At 44.5% G+C, this 22,938-nt stretch overlaps 1 protein-coding gene across 1 annotated transcript; it reads left to right on the top strand.

Annotated features, from left to right (window-relative positions):
- The first annotated feature begins 8,344 nt into the window (after positions 1-8,344).
- terb1 (telomere repeat binding bouquet formation protein 1) lies at positions 8,345-18,910 on the top strand. Its single transcript, XM_039000397.1, has 20 exons — positions 8,345-8,381; positions 8,495-8,605; positions 8,714-8,842; positions 8,926-9,057; positions 9,325-9,385; positions 11,137-11,255; positions 11,447-11,575; positions 12,076-12,228; positions 12,691-12,822; positions 12,937-13,068; positions 13,198-13,340; positions 13,534-13,776; positions 14,554-14,699; positions 14,920-14,990; positions 15,315-15,521; positions 15,624-15,680; positions 15,823-15,945; positions 16,103-16,144; positions 18,522-18,640; positions 18,798-18,910. The coding sequence occupies exons 1-20, from the start codon at positions 8,345-8,347 to the stop codon at positions 18,831-18,833; spliced, it is 2,322 nt and encodes a 773-aa protein (XP_038856325.1). The 3' UTR covers positions 18,834-18,910.
- The last annotated feature ends 4,028 nt before the right edge of the window (positions 18,911-22,938 follow it).

Below are 22,938 nucleotides of genomic sequence, written 5' to 3'. Positions count from 1 at the left end.
AGTTAGGGCACAACCGAGCACAATGCCGATGAAGATATAATGATGTGCGTTGAGAGTTGGCTTCATCAGACATTGGAAAATAAAATAAGACATTGATGACTTTATAGATAATGTAAATATACAAACTAAGCCTTTCAGGGTTTCCTTCTGAGGAAATAAGGTCACTTCCATCTACAGTCTAATCAATTCGGACTTTTTGGACAAATTGGACTTGACTCTTATGGAGGAATTCCATGTCCAATTCAACAGTCGGGAATTTAAAGGGATTTGACCACAAACTCAAATTGCATTAAATCAAACCTTGCATTTAAAATCGCAGCACACTTCACAGTAAAAAAATGAAAGCGATAAAAAAACAAAAGGCAATAAAAGAGATTAATAACCGAACATAAAGGAAGTGCATATTCAACCAGCAGAATGAAAACTTAAGGATAGGCATAGCGGTCTAAATTATTTAAGGTTAGGCATAGTATCAGGTATGAAGGTAAGACCCAGATGCAGACAACGTCAAATTAACAATGGTTTAATAATCCAACAGGGGCAGGCAATAGACAGGTCAAGGCAGGCAGGGGTCAGTAAACCAGAGGTGGGGGAAAGGTACAGGACGGCAGGGAGGCTCAGGTAGAGTGGTCAGGCAGGCGGGCTCAGAGTCAGGACAGGCAAGGGTCAAAACCAGGAGGGCAAGAAATAGAGAGACTGGGAAAGCTGGAGCTGAGACACAAAACGCTGGTTGACTTGACAAACAAGACGAACTGGCAACAGACAAACAGAGAACACAGGTATAAATACACAGGGGATAATGGGGAAGATGGGCGATACCTGGAAGGGGGTGGAGACAATCACAAAGACAGGTGAAACAGATCAGGATGTGTCACATAGGGGTCTAAATTATTTTATGGTTAGGTTTAGGGGTTTAAATTATTTTATGGTTAGGTTTAGGGGTTTAAATTATTTTATGGTTAGGTTTAGGAATGAGGGTTATTGTTCAGTTAGGTTAGGAAAAGGCATAAACATTTATATTGGCTTAGCGTACCGCTGTCCGCCATTTATTTTCTGCCAGTTCAGTATACACTACCAAAACAAAAAGGATGACTTAAATACTGAAACAATAGGCCCAGTCCTCAATTGTGTCTCTTACCTGACAATGTATGTCATTTCCTAGCAATGGTGGTCAGAATTACAAGGCTCCGCTCATGTACTGTATCACCACAATGAGATGTGCTTGTTTTTAAGCTGATACAGCTGGTTCCACAATAAGGGCAGTTTGGTAACCAGCTGAGCGGTGGGGCTGAGAAATGTAACCACTCTCAGGACCAGCCATGAAATCAAAATTATAGTTTTAACTATGTTTTGAAGCTATGCAGTGTAATGATCAAATTATGTAATTATTAATTTTTTTGCATTTGCATTGTTTACAAACAATAGAGTAAAAAAAGCATATGTTTTCAGTTATGATGGTCTCAGCTCACGAGACATTTTACAAGTAATATTCTTCAAGAATGAATGCCTAAATCGCAATGCAACTTTATTAGCAACTGTAAAATAGGGGTTAAAGGCACAAGGCCAGCATTCAACATGATAGAGTAGACGTAGGTAATCCTACTTTACCTAATGTGTCCATAATCAGTCATTTCACTGATCCTATACGGCACAAGAGTCAAAGTCATTCCACAGAGGACCACGTGTCTGCAGGTTTTCGCTCCTCCCTTGTACTTGATTGATGAATTAAGGTCACTAATTAGTAAGGAACTCCTACACCTGGTTGTCCAGGGCTTAACTGAAAGGAAAAAAACTAAAACCTGTAGACAGTAGGCCCTCAATGGAATGAGTTTGACACCCCTGCTATACGGCATTAAAACACCCTACATCTCATCATATTGTAACGGAATTCTTCGTCCTCCTCTGACGAGGAGTAAGAAATGTCGGACCGAGATGCAGCGTGGTGAGTATCCATTTTAATATGAATACTTGAAACAAACAAAATAACGAATAAACGAACGAAGACGACACAGTCCCGTAAAGTGACAACACAAACACAGTAACAGGAACAATCACCCACAACCCACAATGACAAAACAGGCTACCTAAATATGGTTCCCAATCAGAGACAACGACTAACACCTGCCTCTGATTGAGAACCATATCAGGCCAAACACATAGAAACAGACAAACTAGACATACAACATAGAATGCCCACTCATATCACACCCTGACCAAACAAAACATAGAAACAAACAACGCAAACTAAGGTCAGGCCGTGACACATATTAATACACACAATCCATCAATATGGCAGTTGGAGCCATTCAAGTTCAGCAACGCATGGACATGTCCATACAAAGCCTCCCTGTTATGTTAGTGTTGCAACCCTACAGCAAACAGAAGTTGTCCAACAAGAAATGGTTATTTTCCATTTTGCCTTAATGAATACAACCCAGGCAAATACTAAGGTCCTGTTCACCAGGTCATGTCCATATCCTTAGGTATTAAGGGCGAGGGAAACATACCTGGTGCTGAATGGGGAGTAGAAAAACAACAAGGTGGGATGTCCCTTGCTCAACACTAGCCACGTCTCACTGAGATAAAGAGGAGAACAGGGAGAATGCAGTTATAGGAATAATATGTAGATAACTGCTCACTAATACACTGAGCTTTTCTATAGTTGTTAGGAGACAAAATAATGACAGTTGATTTCATTTCATGTGAGGCGTTTTTTTTAAATAAAGGAAGAGGATAGCCATGGCCTAATGATTTACTTCAGGTTCTTGGATTGGAGATTATGTTACGCGGAGCAGGTGAACCCAAGAGCAGACTCAGACGAGGAGACTGGGATAAGGTAACCAAGGTATTTATTGAAAAACAGGGGGACGATGGGGTGCAGGCCAGGGAGAGCTCGGGGGGGCTGCAGGGAGCCAAGTGCTGAGGCTGGAGTGAGGGGAGTTCTCAGAATGGTATGTGCTAGCTGGGATGGTTTAAAAAACTCTCCTGGAAAAACACCTGGACATGGGGAGGATGAAGACCCTGTCAAACCGCAGCAACTTGTTCATTTGAATTATATTTGAATGAAGGACTAGTGGGGTTTCCTATGCACAGACACAGAGAAAACAACATGATTGGACAATAAAACTCACAGGGCTGAGCTTGCTTTATGCAGGTTTGCATCGTGTAGTCCTGCCCTATGCAACTGTAGGCCTAATAAAATTCCAGTTAATAATTTTGTATTAAAAAAGTCTAGGCAACCTAGTTATCCCAAATTTGAATATAAACCAAATTTGGTCCCACCCACTGGGCACAGATGTCAATTCAAAGTCTAGTTTCATTTACATTTAGTTGAGATTTCAACTAACGTGAATTCAACTTGAAATCAACAGAAAATGTCACCATGTCGTTGGATTTAGATTAAAAGTTGGGTGAAAAGAGGCCCAAGACATGTTAACCTCTCACCATTACAATTACATGGGAGGTTCAGAAACTGGGGTTGTATGACATTATAAACAAACAGCAAATGCATCCAACAAGTTTGTGGAGTCACAACCTTGATGTAATCATTGTGTGCTAATAATATGGCACCAAATGTTTTGACATATTGTTTGGAACAATAATAATCTTCAAACATGTAACATTTCCAGAGTTTGGTCTCTGGTACTTTTGAAGATATTATTAAAGGTCATTAACCCATCACAGCTCCACCTTAAGGGTTGCACATTCAACAAATCACAAGCAGAGGGAGTTCCCTTTTAATACATTTTCCCATTCCCTGTGTTGGTGGTGCTTATAAAATGTATCATAGCTTAGCAGAGCCCACTCTGGAAATGTTACAGTTGAAGTCGGAAGTTCACATAAACTTACGTTGGAGTCATTAAAACTCGTTTCCAACCACTTCACAAATTTCTTGTAAACAAACTATAGTTTTGCCAAGTCGGTTAGGACATCTACTTTGTGCATTTTTCCAACAATTGTTTACAGACAGATTATTTCACTTATAATTCACTGTATCACAATTCCAGTGGGTCAGAAATGTACATACACTAAGTTGACTGGCCTTTAAACAGTTTGGAAATTATGTCATGGCTTTAGAGGCTTCTGATAGGCTAATTGACATCAATTGAGTAAATTGGAGGCGTACATGTGGATGTATTTCAAGTCCTACCTTCAAACTCAGTGCCTCTAGACATCATCGGAAAATCAAAAGAAATCACCCAAGACGTCAGAAAAAAAATTGTAGACCTCCACAAGTCTGGTTCATCCTTGGGAGTAATTTCCAAATGCCAGAAGGTACCACGTTCATCTGTACAAACAATAGTACGCAAGTATAAACACCATGGGACCACGCAGCCGTCATACCGCTCAGGAAGGAGACGCATTCTGTCTCCTAAAGAGGAACGATCTTTGGTGCGAAAAGTGCAAATCAATCCTTGAACAACAGCAAAGGACCTTGTGAAGATGCTGGAGGAAACAGGTACAAAAGTATCTACAGTGGGGAGAACAAGTATTTGATACACTGCCGATTTTGCAGGTTTTCCTACTTACAAAGCATGTAGAGGTCTGTAATTTTTATCATAGGTACACTTCAACTGTGAGAGACGGAATCTAAAACAAAAATCCAGAAAATCACATTGTATGATTTTTAAGTAATTAATTTGCATTTTATTGCATGACATAAGTATTTGATCACCTACCAACCAGTAAGAATTCCGGCTCTCACAGACCTGTTGGTTTTTCTTTAAGAAGCCCTCCTGTTCTCCACTCATTACCTGTATTAACTGCACCTGTTTGAACTCGTTACCTGTATAAAAGACACCTGTCCACACACTCAATCAAACAGACACCGACCTCTCCACAATGGCCAAGACCAGAGAGCTGTGTAAGGAAATCAGGGATAAAATTGTAGACTTGCACAAGGCTGGGATGGGCTACAGGACAATAGGAAAGCAGCTTGGTGAGAAGGCAACAACTGTTGGTGCAATTATTTGAAAATGGAAGAAGTTCAAGATGACAGTCAATCACCCTCAGTCTGGGGCTCCATGCAAGATCTCACCTCGTGGGTGTATCATCTCCAATAAACAGCTTCAACCAGCCTTTGAATTCAGGGTTTGATTCCCACTCCTTTCTGTATTATTGAGTGTAGTCGTGGCCAAAAGTTTTGAGAATGACACAAATATTAATTTCCACAAAGTTTGCTGCTTCAGTGTCTTTGGATATTTTTGTCAGATGTTACTATGGAATTGTCACACCCTGGCCTTAGTTATTTTGTTTTCATTATTATTTTAGTTAGGTCAGGGTGTGACATGGTGAATGTATGTGTTTTTGTAGTGTCTAGGGTGGTTGTAAGGTTAGGGGGTTTATTAGAGTAGTTGGGTTTATGTTTAGTATAGATGTCTAGCTGTGTCTATGGTTGCCTGAAGGGTTCTCAATCAGAGACAGATGTCATTAATTGTCTATGATTGGGAGCCATATTTAAGGCAGCCATAGGCACTAGGTTTTTGTGGGTAATTGTCTGTGTCTATGTGTAGTGTTTGTGTCAGCACTATCTAGATTTATAGCTTCACGGTCGTCTGTTTGTTGTTTTGTTTCGTTTACCTTCTGATAATAAAGAGAAGATGTAATTTTCACGCGCTGCGCCTTGGTCCTCTCTCTCTCCTAAAGACGATCGTGACAGGAATACTGAAGTATAATTACAAGCATTTCATAAGTGTCAAAGGCTTTTATTGACAATTACATGAAGTTGATGCAAAGAGTCAATATTTGCAGTGTTGACCCTTCTTTTTCAAGACCTCAGCATGCCAGGGCGGATTGCAGTCAATTAACTTCTGGGCCACATCCTGACTGATGGCAGCCCATTCTTGCATAATCAATGCTTGAAGTTTGTCAGAATTTGTGGGTTTTTGTTTGTCCACCCGCCTCTTGAGGATTGACCACAAGTTCTCAATGGGATTAAGGTCTGGGGAGTTTCCTGGCCATGGACCCAAAATATCGATGTTTTGTTCCCCGAGCCACTTAGTTATCACTTTTGCCTTATGGCAAGTTGCTCCATCATGCTGGAAAAGGCATTGTTCGTCACCAAACTGTTCCTGGATGCTTGAGAGAAGTTGCTCTCGGAGGATGTGTTGGTACCATTCTTTATTCATGGCTGTGTTCTTAGGCAAAACTGTGAGTGAGTCCACTCCCTTGGCTGAGAAGCAACCCCACACGTGAATGGTCTCAGGATGCTTTACTGTTGGCATGACACAGGACTGATGGTAGAGCTCACCTTGTCTTCTCCGGACAAGCTTTTATCCGGATGCCCCAAACAATCGAAAGGGGATTCATCAGAGAAAGTGACTTTACCCCAGTCCTCAGCAGTCCAATCCCTGTACCTTTTGCAGAATATCAGTCTGTCCCTGATGTTTTTCCTGGAGAGAAGTGGCTTCTTTGCTGCCCTTCTTGACACCAGGCCATCCTCCAAAAGTCTTTGCATCATTGTACGTGCAAATGAACTCACACCTACCTGCTGCCATTCCTGAGCAAGCTCTGTACTGGTAGTGCCCCGATCCCGCAACTGAATCAACTTTAGGAGATGGTCCTGGTGCGTGCTGGACTTTCTTGGGGCCCTGAAGCCTTATTCACAACAATTGAACCGCTCTCCATGAAGTTCTTGATGGTCCGATAAATGGTTGATTTAGGTGCAATCTTACTGGCAGCAATATCCTTGCCTGTGAAGCCCTTTTTGTGCAAAGCAATGATGACGGAAGGTGTTTCCTTGCAAGTAACCATGGTTGACAGAGGAAGAACAATGATTCCAAGCACCACCCTACTTTTGAAGCTTCCAGTCTGTTATTCGAACTCAATCAGCATAACAGAGTGATCTCCAGCCTTGTCCTCGTCAACACTCACACCTGTGTTAATGAGAGAATCACTGACATGATGTCAGCTGGTCCTTTTGTGGCAAGGCTGAAATGCAGTGGAAATGTGTTTTGGGGGATTCAGTTCATTTGCATGGCAAAGAGGGACATTGCAATTAATTGCAATTCATCTGATCACTCTTCATAACATTCTGGAGTATATGCAAATTGCCATCATACAAACTGAGGCAGCAGACTTTGTGAAAATTAATATTTGTGTCATTCTCAAAACTTTTGGCCACGACTGTAGTTTAGACTGAGACATGATGAGCTAGTCAGCTAGATGTTTAGCTTATGTCACAGAGAGGCACACACACAGTGGACAAGGTGAGTAAGTGACTGAGGCTGTGTGAGTCAAATGCAGTGATTTATTTTACACAAAGAACATTTTACATTTACATCCCGCCCTTAATGTATGCCAGTCTGGACGAGGAGGGATGAACATCTCCTGCTCTGACTGCAGCGCGAGGACAGGGCCGCCTGTGAGTGCTTTGGAACGGGGGCGGGGCCCACGGTAGCACCCGCTACTCGTTGAGAAGAGTAAGAACGAACGTGCTTTCACGTCAGAGTCTCCAATAACACCAGAAATGTCGCTAGACGCTCTTTTGAAAATGTGTCGCTAGAGGGGTCTGAATGCTCGCTAAATATAGCGACAAAGTCGCTAAGTTGACAATACTGCTCCAGGGACTCCATCCCATTTCCGGCACAAAAAAACAACAACTTCTCAATGTCTATCCGGAATCCCCAAAGAGAAATTGTATAAAAAGGCGGGATTTATAACTTTGTGGCTGTGGTAACTAGTGACAACCCTACTTCTAGCTTAGATGACAGAGATGGCGGCATCACTCTGTTCGTCCTCTCCCTAACCGCTCGACTCATGTCCCCCGCTTCTTCCCTCAGCGCTCTAATCCTACCTATTCCTCTAGCAGAAAACGGTGCAGCGTCTCAAACTGCCTTCGTATCTGTGTGGTATTTAGCTCATGCTTAACCATTGACTAGGTTTTAACGCGGGCGTTGTTAGCTAATTAACTACCTTGCTTCGTTCGGTCTTCACCTACAAATCAAGCACGCCTTTACTGTGGCCAATCAGAAACGATGGCATCGTAGCGGCAATTTTAATCGTCTTCCATCCACTGTCATTTTAACCATCCAGCAACACAGCAGCACCTTAAAATCTGTATAGTGTCCAGCAAAGGACAATTTACAATGTAAAAGTGTATACTTTTGAATTGTAATTAATGAAGTGAAATGATGAATTGGCAAGTAGCTAGCTAGCTAACGTTAGATAAGTGAATTCAGTGCGGTCGCTCATGAGGAGAGTTAACGTTAGCTGGGTGACAACGCCGGCAATCTGACTGCTTTCATGCTAGCTAGCTGTTACTGTAACTGCACAGATTGATATCTTTGGAAACATCGGTTCTAGCTAGCTAGCGTCCTTATTTCATGAAGCATTTCCATTGAAGATGGAAAAGGATGTTTCCAGCGTAAGCAAACATAATGGTGAGTGTTGGTCATTGTTGATGGACTTCTATAAGTTACACTACAGTACTTAACGGTTTTTGTTTATTTGTTGGTTTTGTCTGTATCTCCATGAGTTTATTTTTACTTTACAGCCACCAAGACAGATCTGAGTTTGTTGCTGGAGTGTCTGAAGTACCAGATGAGATGTCCTGATTCACAGAAACAAGCTCTTCTTACCATCTACTCTATCTGTCAACAGAGAGGTCACACACACACACACACACAGCAAATCCCCTAAAGATAGATTTGCCAATTTGTCTATAAACCTAACAGTTATGCAATGGAACTGATTTTCTCACTCTCTTTCTCAGAGGAGAATGTGAACTTCTTCAGAGAGATTGGAGGGGTGGTGTTTGTGTACAACCTCTCCAAATCTAGTGCTCACGCAGAGGTCAGGGAGACTGCTCTCTTCATACTGGGAATGCTGGCAGAGGCAAATGGTGTGTGTGTGTGTACTGGTAGTGTACTTTAAGCAGGTTCTCTCTGATGCTGTATGTGAATTGTAAACAAGCAGTGTGTGTAGTGTACTGTAAGCAGGCCTTGTGTAGGAGGGAGCTGTTCAGTGATCTGACAGATGGTCTGATGCAGCAGGACAGCCCACTGACCCAGAGGAGAGTAGCTGTCTACCTGATCTCTGTCCTCGTTGCCAACAACAGTAAGCGCTGGGGTTGAGAATTGATTTTGGACTGGGAGTGATTGTCATGACAGGCATGTGTTTTAGCTGGTACAGCCAGAGGAGGATGGACCGCCCCTTCTTGGTGCCTCTCAAGGTTACTTCCTTCCAGGAAGTTTTTCCTTGCCACTGTGCTATTGCTTGATCTTTGGGGTCTAGGCCACGTTACTGTAAGGCACTTTGTGATGTTTATGTGAAATTCACTGTATATTGTACATAAAATGTGATTAATTGTGTGTGCTGCTTTAGGGTCTGGACAGATTTTCGCTCAGACCACTGGCTGTCTGGACATCCTGCTAGACTTGTTCAGGTAAAGACTGAAAAGCACCACTGGTTTTCAGGCAGAAGTTTCCAAATGGAGAACTAATTTACGTTTACAAAAGACTTGGATGGTCGAGGTGAGCAGTAGATAAAAATAGCACTGAAACTACACTGCTCAAAAAAATAAAGGGAACACTAAAATAACACATCCTAGATCTGAATGAATGAAACATTCTTATTAAATACTTTTTTCTTTACATAGTTGAATGTGCTGACTACAAAATCACACAAAAATTATCAATGGAAATCAAATTTATCAACCCATGGAGGTCTGGATTTGGAGTCACACTCAAAATTAAAGTGGAAAACCACACTACAGGCTGATCCAACTTTGATGTAATGTCCTTAAAACAAGTAAAAATGAGGCTCAGTAGTGTGTGTGGCCTCCACGTGCCTGTATGACCTCCCTACAACGCCTGGGCATGCTCCTGATGAGGTGGCGGATGGTCTCCTGAGGGATCTCCTCCCAGACCTGGACTAAAGCATCCGCCAACTCCTGGACAGTCTGTGGTGCAACGTGGCGTTGGTGGATGGAGCGAGACATGTTGTCCCAGATGTGCTCAATTGGATTCAGGTCTGGGGATTGGGCGGGCCAGTCCATAGCATCAATGCCTTCCTCTTGCAGGAACTGCTGACACACTCCAGCCACATGAGGTCTAGCATTGTCCTGCATTAGAAAGAACCCAGGGCCAACCGCACCAGCATATGGTCTCACAAGGGGTCTGAGGATCTCATCTCGGTACCTAATGGCAGTCAGGCTACCTCTGGCGAGCACATGGAGGGCTGTGCGGCCCCCCAAAGAAATGCCACCCCACACCATGACTGACCCACCGCCAAACCGGTCATGCTGGAGGATGTTGCAGGCAGCAGAACGTTCTCCACGGCGTCTCCAGACTCTGTCACGTCTGTCACATGTGCGTGTGAACCTGCTTTCATCTGTGAAGAGCACAGGGCGTCAGTGGCGAATTTGCCAATCTTTGTGTTCTCTGGCAAATGCCAAACGTCCTACACGGTATTGGGCTGTAAGCACAACCCCCACCTGTGGACGTCGGGCCCTCATACCACCCTCATGGAGTCTGTTTCTGACCGTTTGAGCAGACACATGCACATTTGTGGCCTGCTGGAGGTCATTTTGCAGGGCTCTGGCAGTGCTCCTCCTAATCCTCCTTGCACAAAGGCGGAGGTAGCGGTCCTGCTGCTGGGTTGTTGCCCTCCTACGGCCTCCTCCACATCTCCTGATGTACTGGCCTGTCTCCTGGTAGCGCCTGCATGCTATGGACACTACGCTGACAGACACAGCAAACCTTCTTGCCACAGCTCGCATTGATGTGCCATCCTGGATGACCTGCACTACCTGAGCCACTTGTGTGGGTTGTAGACTCCGTCTCATGCTACCACTAGAGTGAAAGCACCGCCAGCATTCAAAAGTGACCAAAACATCAGCCAGGAAGCATAGGAACTGAGAAGTGGTCTGTGGTCACCACCTGCAGAACCACCCCTTTATTGGGGGTGTCTTGCTAATTGCCTATAATTTCCACCTTTTGTCTATTCCATTTGCACAACAGCATGTGAAATGTATTGTCAATCAGTGTTGCTTCCTAAGTGGACAGTTTGATTTCACAGAAGTGTGATTGACTTGGAGTTACATTGTGTTGTTTAAGTGTTCCCTTAATTTTTTTGAGCAGTGTATATAGGACAACACCAATTCCAGTTCAGGTTGATTGATGTTTCTCTCCGCAGGACTAGTTTCCCTCTCTCTGGCAAGGCCACAGTGAAACCTGCGAACATCACTCAGCTGTTCCAACTCTGGACCTCTGTGTCTAGTGCTCTCTGTGGCTGTGTCAACAACCCCCAGAATGGTAACACCTGTGTCCGTGTATATGTTTGTGTCCTTGTACAGTGTTCTATGCAGCTGTACATAAAATAAACAACTGTGGTTACGCATGCATGTGTGTATCTTGCAGTAGTTTAATGTTTTAGAGAGATGGAACAGAAGGGAAATCGAAGGGAAAACAACTTTTTTGTCTGTCTTAACCCTTTCTTTCCCTAGAGGAGAGCCAGCGTATCTGTGTGTCAGCCTTCCCCCTGGTCAAGTCCTGGCTGCAGCAGCTCTCTCATCCCCAGGCAGAGATGGTTCAGCCCATCTGCTCCTTCATAGCCATGACGGTCGCCAACAACCGTGAGTAAAACCGGGATGATGCACTGACACTGTTTGGAGTCTGTTACTTACATATGTATCCATATCTTGTGATTTAAAATGGTCGGTTAGCCTTTTTCAAAGATTTGCTTAAGTTGTCTGTCACATACAGAATACCTAGGTTGCTCTTGCAATGGATGATGCGTATTTGTAATCCGACTAGTTTTATAAGTGTAGTGTTGTTGGTTCTATTTCCATGATGGCCTGACATTGATCTGAAGGATCGATGCAGACCTTCAGTCTGTAGAGGTTACAGTGTCCTGGAGTATTTTGGTTTAGACAACCTTTCACTAACTGTTCAAATGAAGGTCTCGCTCTCTCTCTCTCTCTCGTGTCATGGATGGATGCTTTTAGTCTGTAGATACTACAGTGGAGAGAACAGTTTTGGTTTATATATTGAACTCCCATTATCTTGTATTTCACTCCTTTCTCTGTGTCTCTCACTATCTATCTCTCCCTCTGGATCCCTCTCTCTCTATCAGATTGTGCTCAGGAGAGTTTTTCCATAGTTGGCGGGCTCGGAACTCTGACCCAAACTCTGATTCGCTTTGCCTCTGATGCCTCCCACAGCCCATTGGCCTGTCAGCTGTCTGTCATCATGACCAAAACCGTGTCAGCCTGCATCACTGACAACCGTGAGTGACTCACTCCCTGAATCGCAAATCAACCCCTCTCCCCTACCCCCTAGGCAACTAGATTCATCGGCGGGACGATTTTTGTCAAAGCGGAGGGTCGGGGGGCTGGAACATAATTATAAGAATTTGTATACTGCAAATTGACCACAACTAAACCCAAAAGGAGATGGTATTTGAAAAGAACAAATGTCATACCTTGATTACATTGAGACACAATCACATATCCTAAATCATTTTGCGCTGAATTCCTGGTGATTTTACAGTCTTTGTGTTGCCAAAAACACACACACTTTTTTTGTTTTTACTAGAAACTTTAGGGGGGGGGGAAGAAATTTCTCACAGGAAGATTTTGGCTCATCCCTGCTATAGGCCTAGGCACTTGTATAGAACTCATTCACTCTCATACAGCCATGTAAACCAGCGCTCCTCAGGTAACCAGTCCATTCTCTCCTCTGTGCGTAGCTGTGTTGGTGTCAGGTCTGGCAGGTTATGGTTTGGTTCCCCCGCTCATCTCCCTGCTGTCCAGCCCCATCCTGGATCCCCAAGGCAGGCTAATTATCATACTCACCCTGGGACACTGCACTGAGGCCTCTGGTAACTAGCACAGCTTAATTGGAAACAAATAATGACCATATTACATCAATGATAACAGCACAGTAATAACTGGAATAACTACTAGAGTATTTGAACCCCCCCCCCCCCCTCCAGAGGAGCACCAGTCTCAGTTGTTACAGTGTGGAGGGCTGTCCCTCATCATCACTCTACTGACTGAGTCTACCAGCGAAGAGCTCAGGAAGGCTGCTACCTTCATACTGCAGACCTGCAAACAGGCTAGTGAGTGTGTACACACACACACACATACACACAAAGACCTGTGTTCAAAGGTCAGTGAATCTGTTAAAGTGAGTCTAGCCATTTGATGTCCATAGCACTCTCATAGTCTCTCCTATCATCCTTCTTTCTTCTCAGCTGTGTCTCTGCGTGGTGCAGTCCAGGGAATGTCCCTGGGTCAGACTGGGGAGCTGGAGCCCCCTGTGGACATGGAGCGGTACTGGAGGTCAGCACGAGACATGCTGCACAGGATCAACCAGCTGGAGAGACAACAGACTCAGGTGTACTAACTACACACACACACACACACACACACACACACACACACACACTACAAACATCAGTCTTCTCCCCCACATACAGGCATATACACTCAGCCCCTCATCCACATGCACACTCCTCAAACACCAAGTTTTTATATAGACACACAAATCTTCCTTTTATCTCATGTGTGGTGTTGGGGTTGTTGCCCAGGGAGCTGAGGAAGAGTGGGAGGAGGACACACCGAACCCCCCAGACCAACAGAACCCTGCAGGATTGGGGAGGAAAGAGCTACTCTCACCCATACCTCTCCCCCCAACACCTCACCACACCTCTTTACCATACCAGGAGAGGAGAGGAGGAGGAGAGAAGAGGTGTGAGGAGAGTTGGAGAGGAGTAGAGCGGAGGGACCAACAGAGAAGATATGGAAAGGGAGGAGAGAAAGGAGAGGAGAGGGCAATGATTGGCGAGAGAGAGACCCCTGTCCTGCCTGTCTTAGCGAGGAGGGGTAGAGATGGAGAGAGAGTGAAGCAAGACCAGAGAGAGGAGAATCAACCCACAAACAGAGGGCATGACCTAACGGTGAGGGTCTAACTAAGCTCCAGTCCACTCCCCACACAATTGTTCTGTACTGGCCCCTACCCTCTAGGCCAGGCCTGGGCAATTCCAGTCCTCGGGGGCCTGATTGGTGTCACGCTTTTGTCCCAGCTAACACACCTGACTCCAATAATCAACTAATCATGATCTTCAGTTAAAAATGCAATTAGTTTAAATCAGCTGTGTTTTCTAGGGATGGGGGGAAAGTGTAACACCAATCAGGCCCCTGAAGACTGGAGTTGCCCAGGCCTGCTCTAGGCACTTCATATTCATCTGAAAGGATTGGATAGGTATAACAAGCAATATTGTAGCTCCACCATGTTGTATGATATGCTGTCAAAAGTTGTGGTTGTTTTGACCACTAGCGTGTAAGGAGACTGGTATTCCAAGCCAGTGAGGAGCCGCAGAAACACAGCCGCAGCAGCAGAGAGCGAGAGAAGAGGACCCGCACACACTCTCTCACACATCAAGAGAGGGAGAGCGACAGGGCAGCATACAGAAACACACAGGCAGAACAGGAAAGACACACCACGCTGCACGTGCACACACTTGGAAACACACAAAGAGCGAAGAAAAGGGACAGGGGCTCGGCAGCTATGAGAAACACTTATCCTCTCTACACGAACACACTGGCAGAGAAAGGCAAAACCACACAGACCGAGAACCGCCGAGACGAGCACCCTGGGAGGAGACGGCAGACTGTGTCAGCCGCGGGCCATGCTGGACTTGGTACAGCTGGTGTCCCGGGGCAGCCCAGTGGTGGAGAGGATGAGAGGTGTTCTGTATGTCTGGGGACGGGAACGCTGGTCACCTCCTCTTCCTCCAGGCCACTAGAGGGACACTCCCAGACACACACACACAGGTCAGCACTCTGCACTATATGCAAATGCTATATTTATTGAAACATGATTCTTGTGAAGTGTTTCATCTTAATGTTATGTAAGAAATGAAGTGGAATTCTGTATATACCTGTTTTTCTCTCCCTCGTGGTTTGGTGTTTAGCCAAGTGTTCAAGTGCCCAGCTCCAGGCAAGCCAGGTTTGGGCAGGCAGAAGAAACTGTTGGACGATGAAGGTACAAAATGTCAATGGGATAAAGTGACAATGCAAAACTGTGTTTATCGCTTTATCTACGGCTCTGAAAGAAAGTTGAACAGTCTCTTACCAGATCCCAACAGTAATATAGTTCTTTCCTCTCTCTCTCCACCCCCCCCTGCACTTTCTTAGATGCCCTCTCTGTGTGTTCTGAGCTGCTGGACAGTGAGATCCGTAAAATAATGGAGACTCCAGCCAGCACATATAAACCCACCTATAGGTGCTCAGGTGTGTGTGTGTGTATGTGTGAGTATGTATACAGTATAGTGTGTGTTTGTTAACCCAGCTGTTTCCATCTCCCCAGGCTGTAGGTTGCGGTTCAGTGAGGTGACCAGCCGGTCATTCCCTGTCCTCCAGAGGTCCTGTCCTCACAGCTGTGACCTGCACATGGTGCTGCAGCAGGCCACACACAGCTACACAAAGTACCTCCGAGAAATACGCAGGAGGAGAGACGCACACACGACCAAGCAGAGAGAGGGAGGGACGCAGAGCGTCTCGGATCACTGCAGGGGTAAGAATCCTGAAGTGCTGAACACACACACACACACCGACGCGATCTGATGTGATGTGTGTCCTGTTGTAACAGATGCCAGTCTAACTCCTATCCATAAAGGAACCCTGCTGAAGAGCTTCTCAACCCACAGAGGACAACACAGAAATGACCACAACGGTAAGATTCACCATCTCACCAAAAATGTCTATCCTCTGTCTTTGGGTTGGAAAACAACATATTATATTAGTCTCTATCTCGCTCTTTCTCCTCCCTCTCTGTCCACCCCCCCCCCCACCCCACCCCCCTCGTTCTCTGTCAGATGTGAGTCTCACCCCTCTAAAGAAGCGTAGTCCATATGGAGATATCACCCTGACTCCTGTGCGTAGAGGTGGTCTGATGAGGAGCGTCTCCTCTGTGACCAGCAGGAGGCAGGAGAGAGGAGGTACAGGATGTTCAGACACCATGACAACACACTACAGCACATTGGCACTTCAGCCTTCATTTAACCCGGCTCATAATGAGATAGCCTTATTGCTTCTAATGTGTCATCTGACTCCCTCTGTCTTACTCCTCTGTGTGTCTGTCTCTCTCTCTCTCAGATGTTAGTCTCACTCCCTTGAAGAAGGCTCGTCCCTCTGAAGGTAAGGAAATTAAGCTTTTGTTGAAATGTGATACTGTATGTTTTGTTTCGATTTCTTTTTGGATGGAAGTGTGTGTGTGTTTAAATGTTACTTCTGGAAGTTGTTCTGATCATGTATGCAGCACTGCCTCCTAGCTGTCAGGGTTATATAATCATGTATTATGGTGTTGTGCAACAATTACACTGGTATGTTTGGGGGTATCTCACTCGATCATTGTAAGGGGTCAGAGGTTAGGGTCAGTCTTGTGCTCAGGATCCAGAATGGGGTAAGAAAGAGGCTGAGATTTGGGCTAAATTCGAAATGGGTGTTGGAGATTGGATAGTTATGGGATAAGTTGATGATTGGAGATAGTTGAGTTATGGGATAAGTTAGACGGTGGTGACGGGTTGCTTTGAGGTTATAACCAATATGCGACTTGAATGTCTGTGTATACGCATGCCTGTGTGTGTGCGCATTTGTGGTTGTGTGTGTTTCTCGTGAGATTCCTGGGGTCCAGTATATTCCTGGCAGCACAGAGGAATGTTGAACCACTGCCAATGTTCTCACAGCACAGGCCAGAGCGGCCTTAGTTGTCCAACACTAGCTCCGAGCTACAGTAGTCATCACTCTGTTACTGAGCTCTACAGCTGTACGACGCTAGCTAGTTTAAACTAGCTAGCGGCCCCTACACTATACATTTCCATTAGTAATACTACATCCTCCCTGAGATTTATGAGTAAGGGGACTGGTATGTCAGTATGTGGCCAAACTAGACAGGACAGAAGTATAGCACATTTGAACAGTAAACTCAAACCTTAACTGCAGAACAAGCAGCTGATGTACTACATGCTCATCAGTTTTGACACCTTTGACCTTTGTAGCGTAGTCATCTAATGACTACTGTATAGAAGCACTGGGAGGAGCATGTGGTAAATCAGCTCATACAATATTGCATCTGAAACGTTCTGAACATTTCAACCCACTGAATACATCCATGATGGAAGAGTTGTGTCTCAGAGTGGGGGGGTGGGAGGGTGTAGGGAAGTTCTATGAGTTTATGAGAGCAGATTTCCCATGCTGCACTCTAGCACAGTCACACTGGAGACCACTGACTTCTAGTCTTTTGTGTTTCACTCTTCATTCAGATTTACTCTTGCCCTCTCTTTTTGAACACATGCTTCCTCCTCCACTTTTTTTTTTTTGTTGTTGAAATACTACATTCTCTTTTTCCGTCTGTCCGTCTGTTTCTCTCGCTTTCTCCATCCTGGCTGTCTGTCGCCCTCTCGTGTGCTCTAGAGTCTCTACCCCCCTTGCCCTCCTCTTCTTTCTGTCTTTTTCTATCGCTTTTCTCTGTTCTTTCTCTGCCCCTCTCTCTTGCTCAGTCTCTCTCCCTCTCTGGCCAGTGAATCTCTCCCTTGTGTTCTACTGTTCTGGTTGCAGGCAGCTGTATTAGGTGTGACGAGTGACGTAATGTCACTCCAATGAAGAAGGGAGGGAGAGATTGTATTTAGTCTTAATTAGATTGTCTTTATTAGATTTGTCTGTGTTTAGTTGAATACGCTCTGACAACTGTTGGTCTCTGCTCTCAATGAGGCGTGACATCGGTTCTTTGCTTTCTGTCTCACTCTCTTTCTCTCTTACACACACACACAGAATAATGTTCTCTCTCTCGTTGACACACACAGACAGAAGAACAGATCATGGGGAAGATGGTGCCATTGATGATCAGCAGGAGACTCTGTTCATGGGAAAACCCTCTCTGACTGTAAGGAGAGAGACCAGCCTTGTCTCTGTAGAAGTGTGTGTTGAATGGAGGTTAATCTATAGTGGATGGACTGTATAGGATGGCTAGTGTTCTAGTTACCAGGCAATGTGACAGCAGAGACAACTATGCCAGTATGCGTGTGTGTGATGGTGGCTCCTTCCCTGTTCAGTAGGGGAATGTTACCCAAGAGGTAGGTGTCTGTCTGTCTGTCGCAAAACCAAGGAAAGGCTCTGTCGCAGCCGGCCGCAACCGGGAGGTCCGTGGGGCGACGCACAATTGGCATAGCGTCGTCCGGGTTAGGGAGGGTTTGGCCGGTAGGGATATCCTTGTCTCAGTATGTAAAATGTAATATGTATTATGTAAAAAATGTAAAATGTAATAAAATGTATGCACTCTACTGTAAGTCGCTCTGGATAAGAGCGTCTGCTAAATGACTAAAATGTAAATGTAAAATGAAAGGAGGATGATGACCGATTGTGTTTTGTCTCATGTCCTCTCTCTGTCTCTTGCTGTTCTCTGCATTCTCGTACATTCCGTTTTTCCAATTTAAACCCTGCCCTCTTTCTTTCTCTCTCCCTCTTACCTCTCCCTCCCTCTCTTCATCTACAGAGGGAGAGGAGGAAATTCAGCCGTGACGAGGAGCGTTACCTGTGTCGAGGTTTGGTCTATCCTGGAACACCATCCTGTGGTCCTATCCCTTCCAGCCGGGGCGCACCAATGTAGATCTTGCCAAGACATACAAACACCTGCAGGTAACAGGCATCAACAATGGTTTTACAAATGTTTGTCATTGCCTTCCAATTTCAGTTGGTGAGTATTCGACTGAGCCTGCTGTCTCTCTGTCATTCTCTGTCCCGTTCTGTCTTGTTCCATCTCATTTTCTCTTCCTCTCTCTTTCTCTCCCTACAGGCTAAATTCCAGGGTATGGATTCAACCTCTCCCTGAGATCTGAGAAGAACACACTGATTTGTCTATTGTACATCACAGTAATATATTTGAAATACTCTAATTTAATATTCAGTAATAGTTTTGAAGTACTTACATTTAATCCCCAGTTTGAAATTGTTAACTTCTATTTTGTACTACTGTAAGTAAACCACATGAAGATATATTTTAAATGTGTTAATTTAATACTCATTGAGGATGAATGATGGATCTGTTCTGTATTCCTCAACCTTGTTTTTTTACACAGCAGTATTGTGGTGCCTATGTGAAGTAGTTGAATATTATTTGGAATAGAAAAATGGAAATGATTCATGTAACTCACTTGACATTTTTCATAATTTTGTTCACTGTTCATGTATGTCTTGAGACTGAGATGGTTGTTCACTTGTCATCTCCTGAAGTTGTTTCTATCGAATTAAACAGAATGGTGTCCTCTATGCAGCAATGTCTCATTGCTACTCTCACACCATGCCTTTTCATTCAGGGACCCTAGAGGCTTCAGGGAATGAACAATGATGATTTTTATTTACTGACTTGAGTTTAAGAACTGCTTTCTCTACTTCTAGAGAGTTGATCATGTTTGTCCCTCAAGGAGAAAGGCTTTCTACAGCTTGTTGTTACACTGAATAAAAATATAAATGTAACATGCAACAATTTAAAATATTTTACTGAGTTACAGTTCATATAAGGATATCAGTGAATTGAAATAAATTCATTAGGCCCTAATCTATGGATTTCACATGACTGGGAATACAGATGGGCATCTGTAGGGGCGTGGAGCAGAAAACCAGTCAGTATCTGATGCGACCACCATTTGCTTCATGCAGCACAACACATCTCCTTAGTATAGAGTTGATCAGGCTGTTGATTGTGGCCTGTGGAATGTTGTCCCACTCCTTCAATGGCTGTGCGAAGTTGCTGGATATTGGCGTGAACTGGAACATGCTGTCGTAATGTAGATCCAGAGCATCCCAAACATGCTCAATGGGTGACCGTGTCTGGGTATGCAAGCCATGGAAGAACTTGGACATTTTCAGCATCTAGCAATTGTGTGCAGATCCAGCACTATCATGCTGAAACATGAGCTGATGGCTGCGGATGAATGTCACAATAATGGGCCTAAGGATCTTGTCATCGTCTCTGCATTCAAATTGCCATCGATAAAATGCAATTGTGTTCATTGTCCGTAGCTTATGCCTGCCCGTATCATAACCCAACCGCCATCATGGGGCACTCTGTTCACAATGATATCAGCAAACCGCTCGCCCACACGACACCATACACACTGTCTGCCATCTGTCCAGTATAGTTGAAACTGATTCATCCGTCAAGTGCACACTTCTCCAGAGTGCCAGTGGTTAACGAAGATGATCATTTGCCCACTGAAGTTGGTTAAGACTGCCGAACTGCAGTCCGGTCAAGACCCTGGTGGGGACGACGAGCACGCAGATGCGCTTCCCTGAGACGGTTTCTGACAGTTTGTGAAATTCTTCACTTGTGCAAACCCAGCTGTCCAGGTGGCTCGTCTCAGATCATCCCGCAGGTGAAGAAGCCAGATGTGGAGGTTCTGGGCTGGCGTGGTTAAGCATGGTCTGCGGTTGTGAGGCAGGTTGGACGTACTGCCAAATTCTCTAAAATGAAGTTGAGGGTGGCTTATGGTAGAGAAATTAACATTCAATTCTCTGACAACAGCTCTGGTGGACAAACATTCCTGCAGTCAGCATGCCAATTGCATACTCCCTCAAAACTTGAGACAACTGTATCATTGTGTTGTGACAAAACTGCACATTTTAGAGTGGCATTTTATTGTCCCGAGCACAAGGTGCACCTGTGTAATGATCATGCTGTTTAATCAGCTTCTTGATATGTCACACCTGTCAGGTGGATGGATTATCTAGGCAAAGGAGAAATGCTCACTATCAGGGATGTAAACAAGTTAGTGTACAACATTTGAGAGAAATAAGCTTTTTGTGCATATGAACATTTCTGGGATCTTTTATTTCAGCTCATGAAACATGGGACCAACGTTTAACGTTTATATTTTTGTTCAGTATAGATATTAGAGTTTGAGACAATTTTATGCAATCCATGACTATGGGTGTGTGAGTGTGGTTTAAACATGCATGAAACATAGGAGTAAAAACAACAGAAGCTCATACTTTTCTTACATGGATGAAACTGACAGTTTGTAAATGTCAAAGCTATTTGGAGTTTTACCAGCAATTGGACTTTGGTTCTGATCACTAGTGAGAAGAACCTGTTGAGTCAAACTTCTGTTCAACACTCCTGTGTTATATCGGAGGTTTATAAACTCAGAAATGTTTGACAATTATGATTTAAATTAGCTTATATTATGATTTCTGATAATCAGGAATCCCTGATTTGTTTTTTTACTTCAGAAAATGAATAATGAAGTGCTATTAGCGACCACCAGTCAGAGACTATATCATGAGCCTACATATGACTAGCTAGCTTTCACTATGTCTTCCTATTAAAATAGGCCAGTAGCCCTTCCCCTTATTCTGTGTGGTGACCACATCTCTGAGTGGAGATATAAAGTGTTTATTGAGTTCAGAGCCTGTGGAATGATAGGAATCACATCTGGAGAAGAACAGGCTGCTGGTCTGACTGTTATGTCTGGCAGATCTAGGATCAGACCTATGATGATGTTATCCTCTCCAAATCCTATCCTTAATCATCATGGATGAAACACAAAACTGACCAATGGGAGTGTATGTGTGTGTGGCCACAAATTCTGTCCTTGAGCTGTTCTTGTTTATTAATGTTCTGTATTATGTCATGTTTCATGTTTTGAGTGGACCCCAGGAAGAATAGCTGCTGCTTTCGCAACAGCTTATGGGGTTCCTAATAAAATACCAAAATACCCTCACTGACCTAGTCTGCACTGTCATAAGGGAGAGACTAGGGGAGCGATGTGGGGTTTATTCAGTGAGTACTGTGAATAGAGCTGACCAGATTCTTGATTCTACATTAAAAACAATTATATTGGTTCTACACTATACATGTCTTATTTATTTTTTCACCCCCTTTTTCTCCCCAATTTCAATCTTGTCTTGTCACTGCAACTCCCCAACGGACTCGGGACAGGCCAAGGTCAAGTCATGCGTCCTCCGAAACAACACCCGCCCGCTAAACCTGGAAGCCAGCTTCACCAATGTGTTGGAGGAAACACCACTCAACTGACGACTGCAGTCAGCCTGCAGGCGCCCGGCCTGCCACAAGGAGTCGTTATTGCATGACAAGCCAAGTAAAGCCCCCCCTGGCCAGAATCTCCCCTAACCCAGACAACGCTGGCCCTATGGCCGGTGGTAACACAGCCTGGGATCAAACCCGGGTCTGTAGTGACGGTCTTAGACCGCTGCGCCACTCGGGAGGCCCCTACACTATACATTTTCATTAGTAATACTACATCCTCCCTGAGATTTATGAGTAAGGGGACTGGTATGTCAGTATGTGGCCAAACTAGACAGGACAGAAGTATAGCACATTTGAACTACAATTTGAACACTAAACTCAAACCTTAACTGCAGAACAAGCAGCTGATGTACTACATGCTCATCAGTTTTGACACCTTTGACCTTTGTAGCGTAGTCATCTAATGACTACTGTATAGAAGCACTGGGAGGAGCATGTGGTAAATCAGCTCATACAATATTGCATCTGAAACGTTCTGAACATTTCAACCCACTGAATACATCCATGATGGAAGAGTTGTGTCTCAGAGTGGGGGGGTGGGAGGGTGTAGGGAAGTTCTATGAGTTTATGAGAGCAGATTTCCCATGCTGCACTCTAGCACAGTCACACTGGAGACCACTGACCTAGACCCCCTGAAACTCCCTTTCTTCCCCCTCTCTTCCCTTCTCTCCCTCTTCACTTTTCTCCCAACCTTCATCCTTCCTTTCCTCTCCCCTTTTCTTACCCATTCTGTCAGTGTCTTCCTTTCTCTCCCACCCCCCTTTATCAGCCCTTTCCTCCCATGTCCCTCCCCTTCCCTCTCTCCACTCCCACATTCAACCGCCAATTCACTCTGTGAGAGCGCTCGGTCTCCCTCTATATGCATACATGCTTCCGCAGCGTGTATGTG

This window comes from Salvelinus namaycush, chromosome 9, assembly GCF_016432855.1.
Source record: "Salvelinus namaycush isolate Seneca chromosome 9, SaNama_1.0, whole genome shotgun sequence".
NCBI lineage: Eukaryota > Metazoa > Chordata > Actinopteri > Salmoniformes > Salmonidae > Salvelinus > Salvelinus namaycush.
Note: the sequence above shows the minus strand (reverse complement) of the source record. Positions and strands in the feature narration are given on the sequence as shown.

Excerpts from the sequence above, each read along its gene's own strand:
- terb1 (XM_039000397.1), top strand. The coding sequence starts at position 8,345 with ATGGAAAAGGATGTTTCCAGCGTAAGCAAACATAATG. Across the intron at positions 9,058-9,324 it reads TGTCCTCGTTGCCAACAACA|GGTCTGGACAGATTTTCGCT; the intron begins GTAAGCGCTGGG and ends GTGCTGCTTTAG. Across the intron at positions 13,777-14,553 it reads GAGAGAAAGGAGAGGAGAGG|AGAAAGGCAAAACCACACAG; the intron begins GCAATGATTGGC and ends ACACACTGGCAG.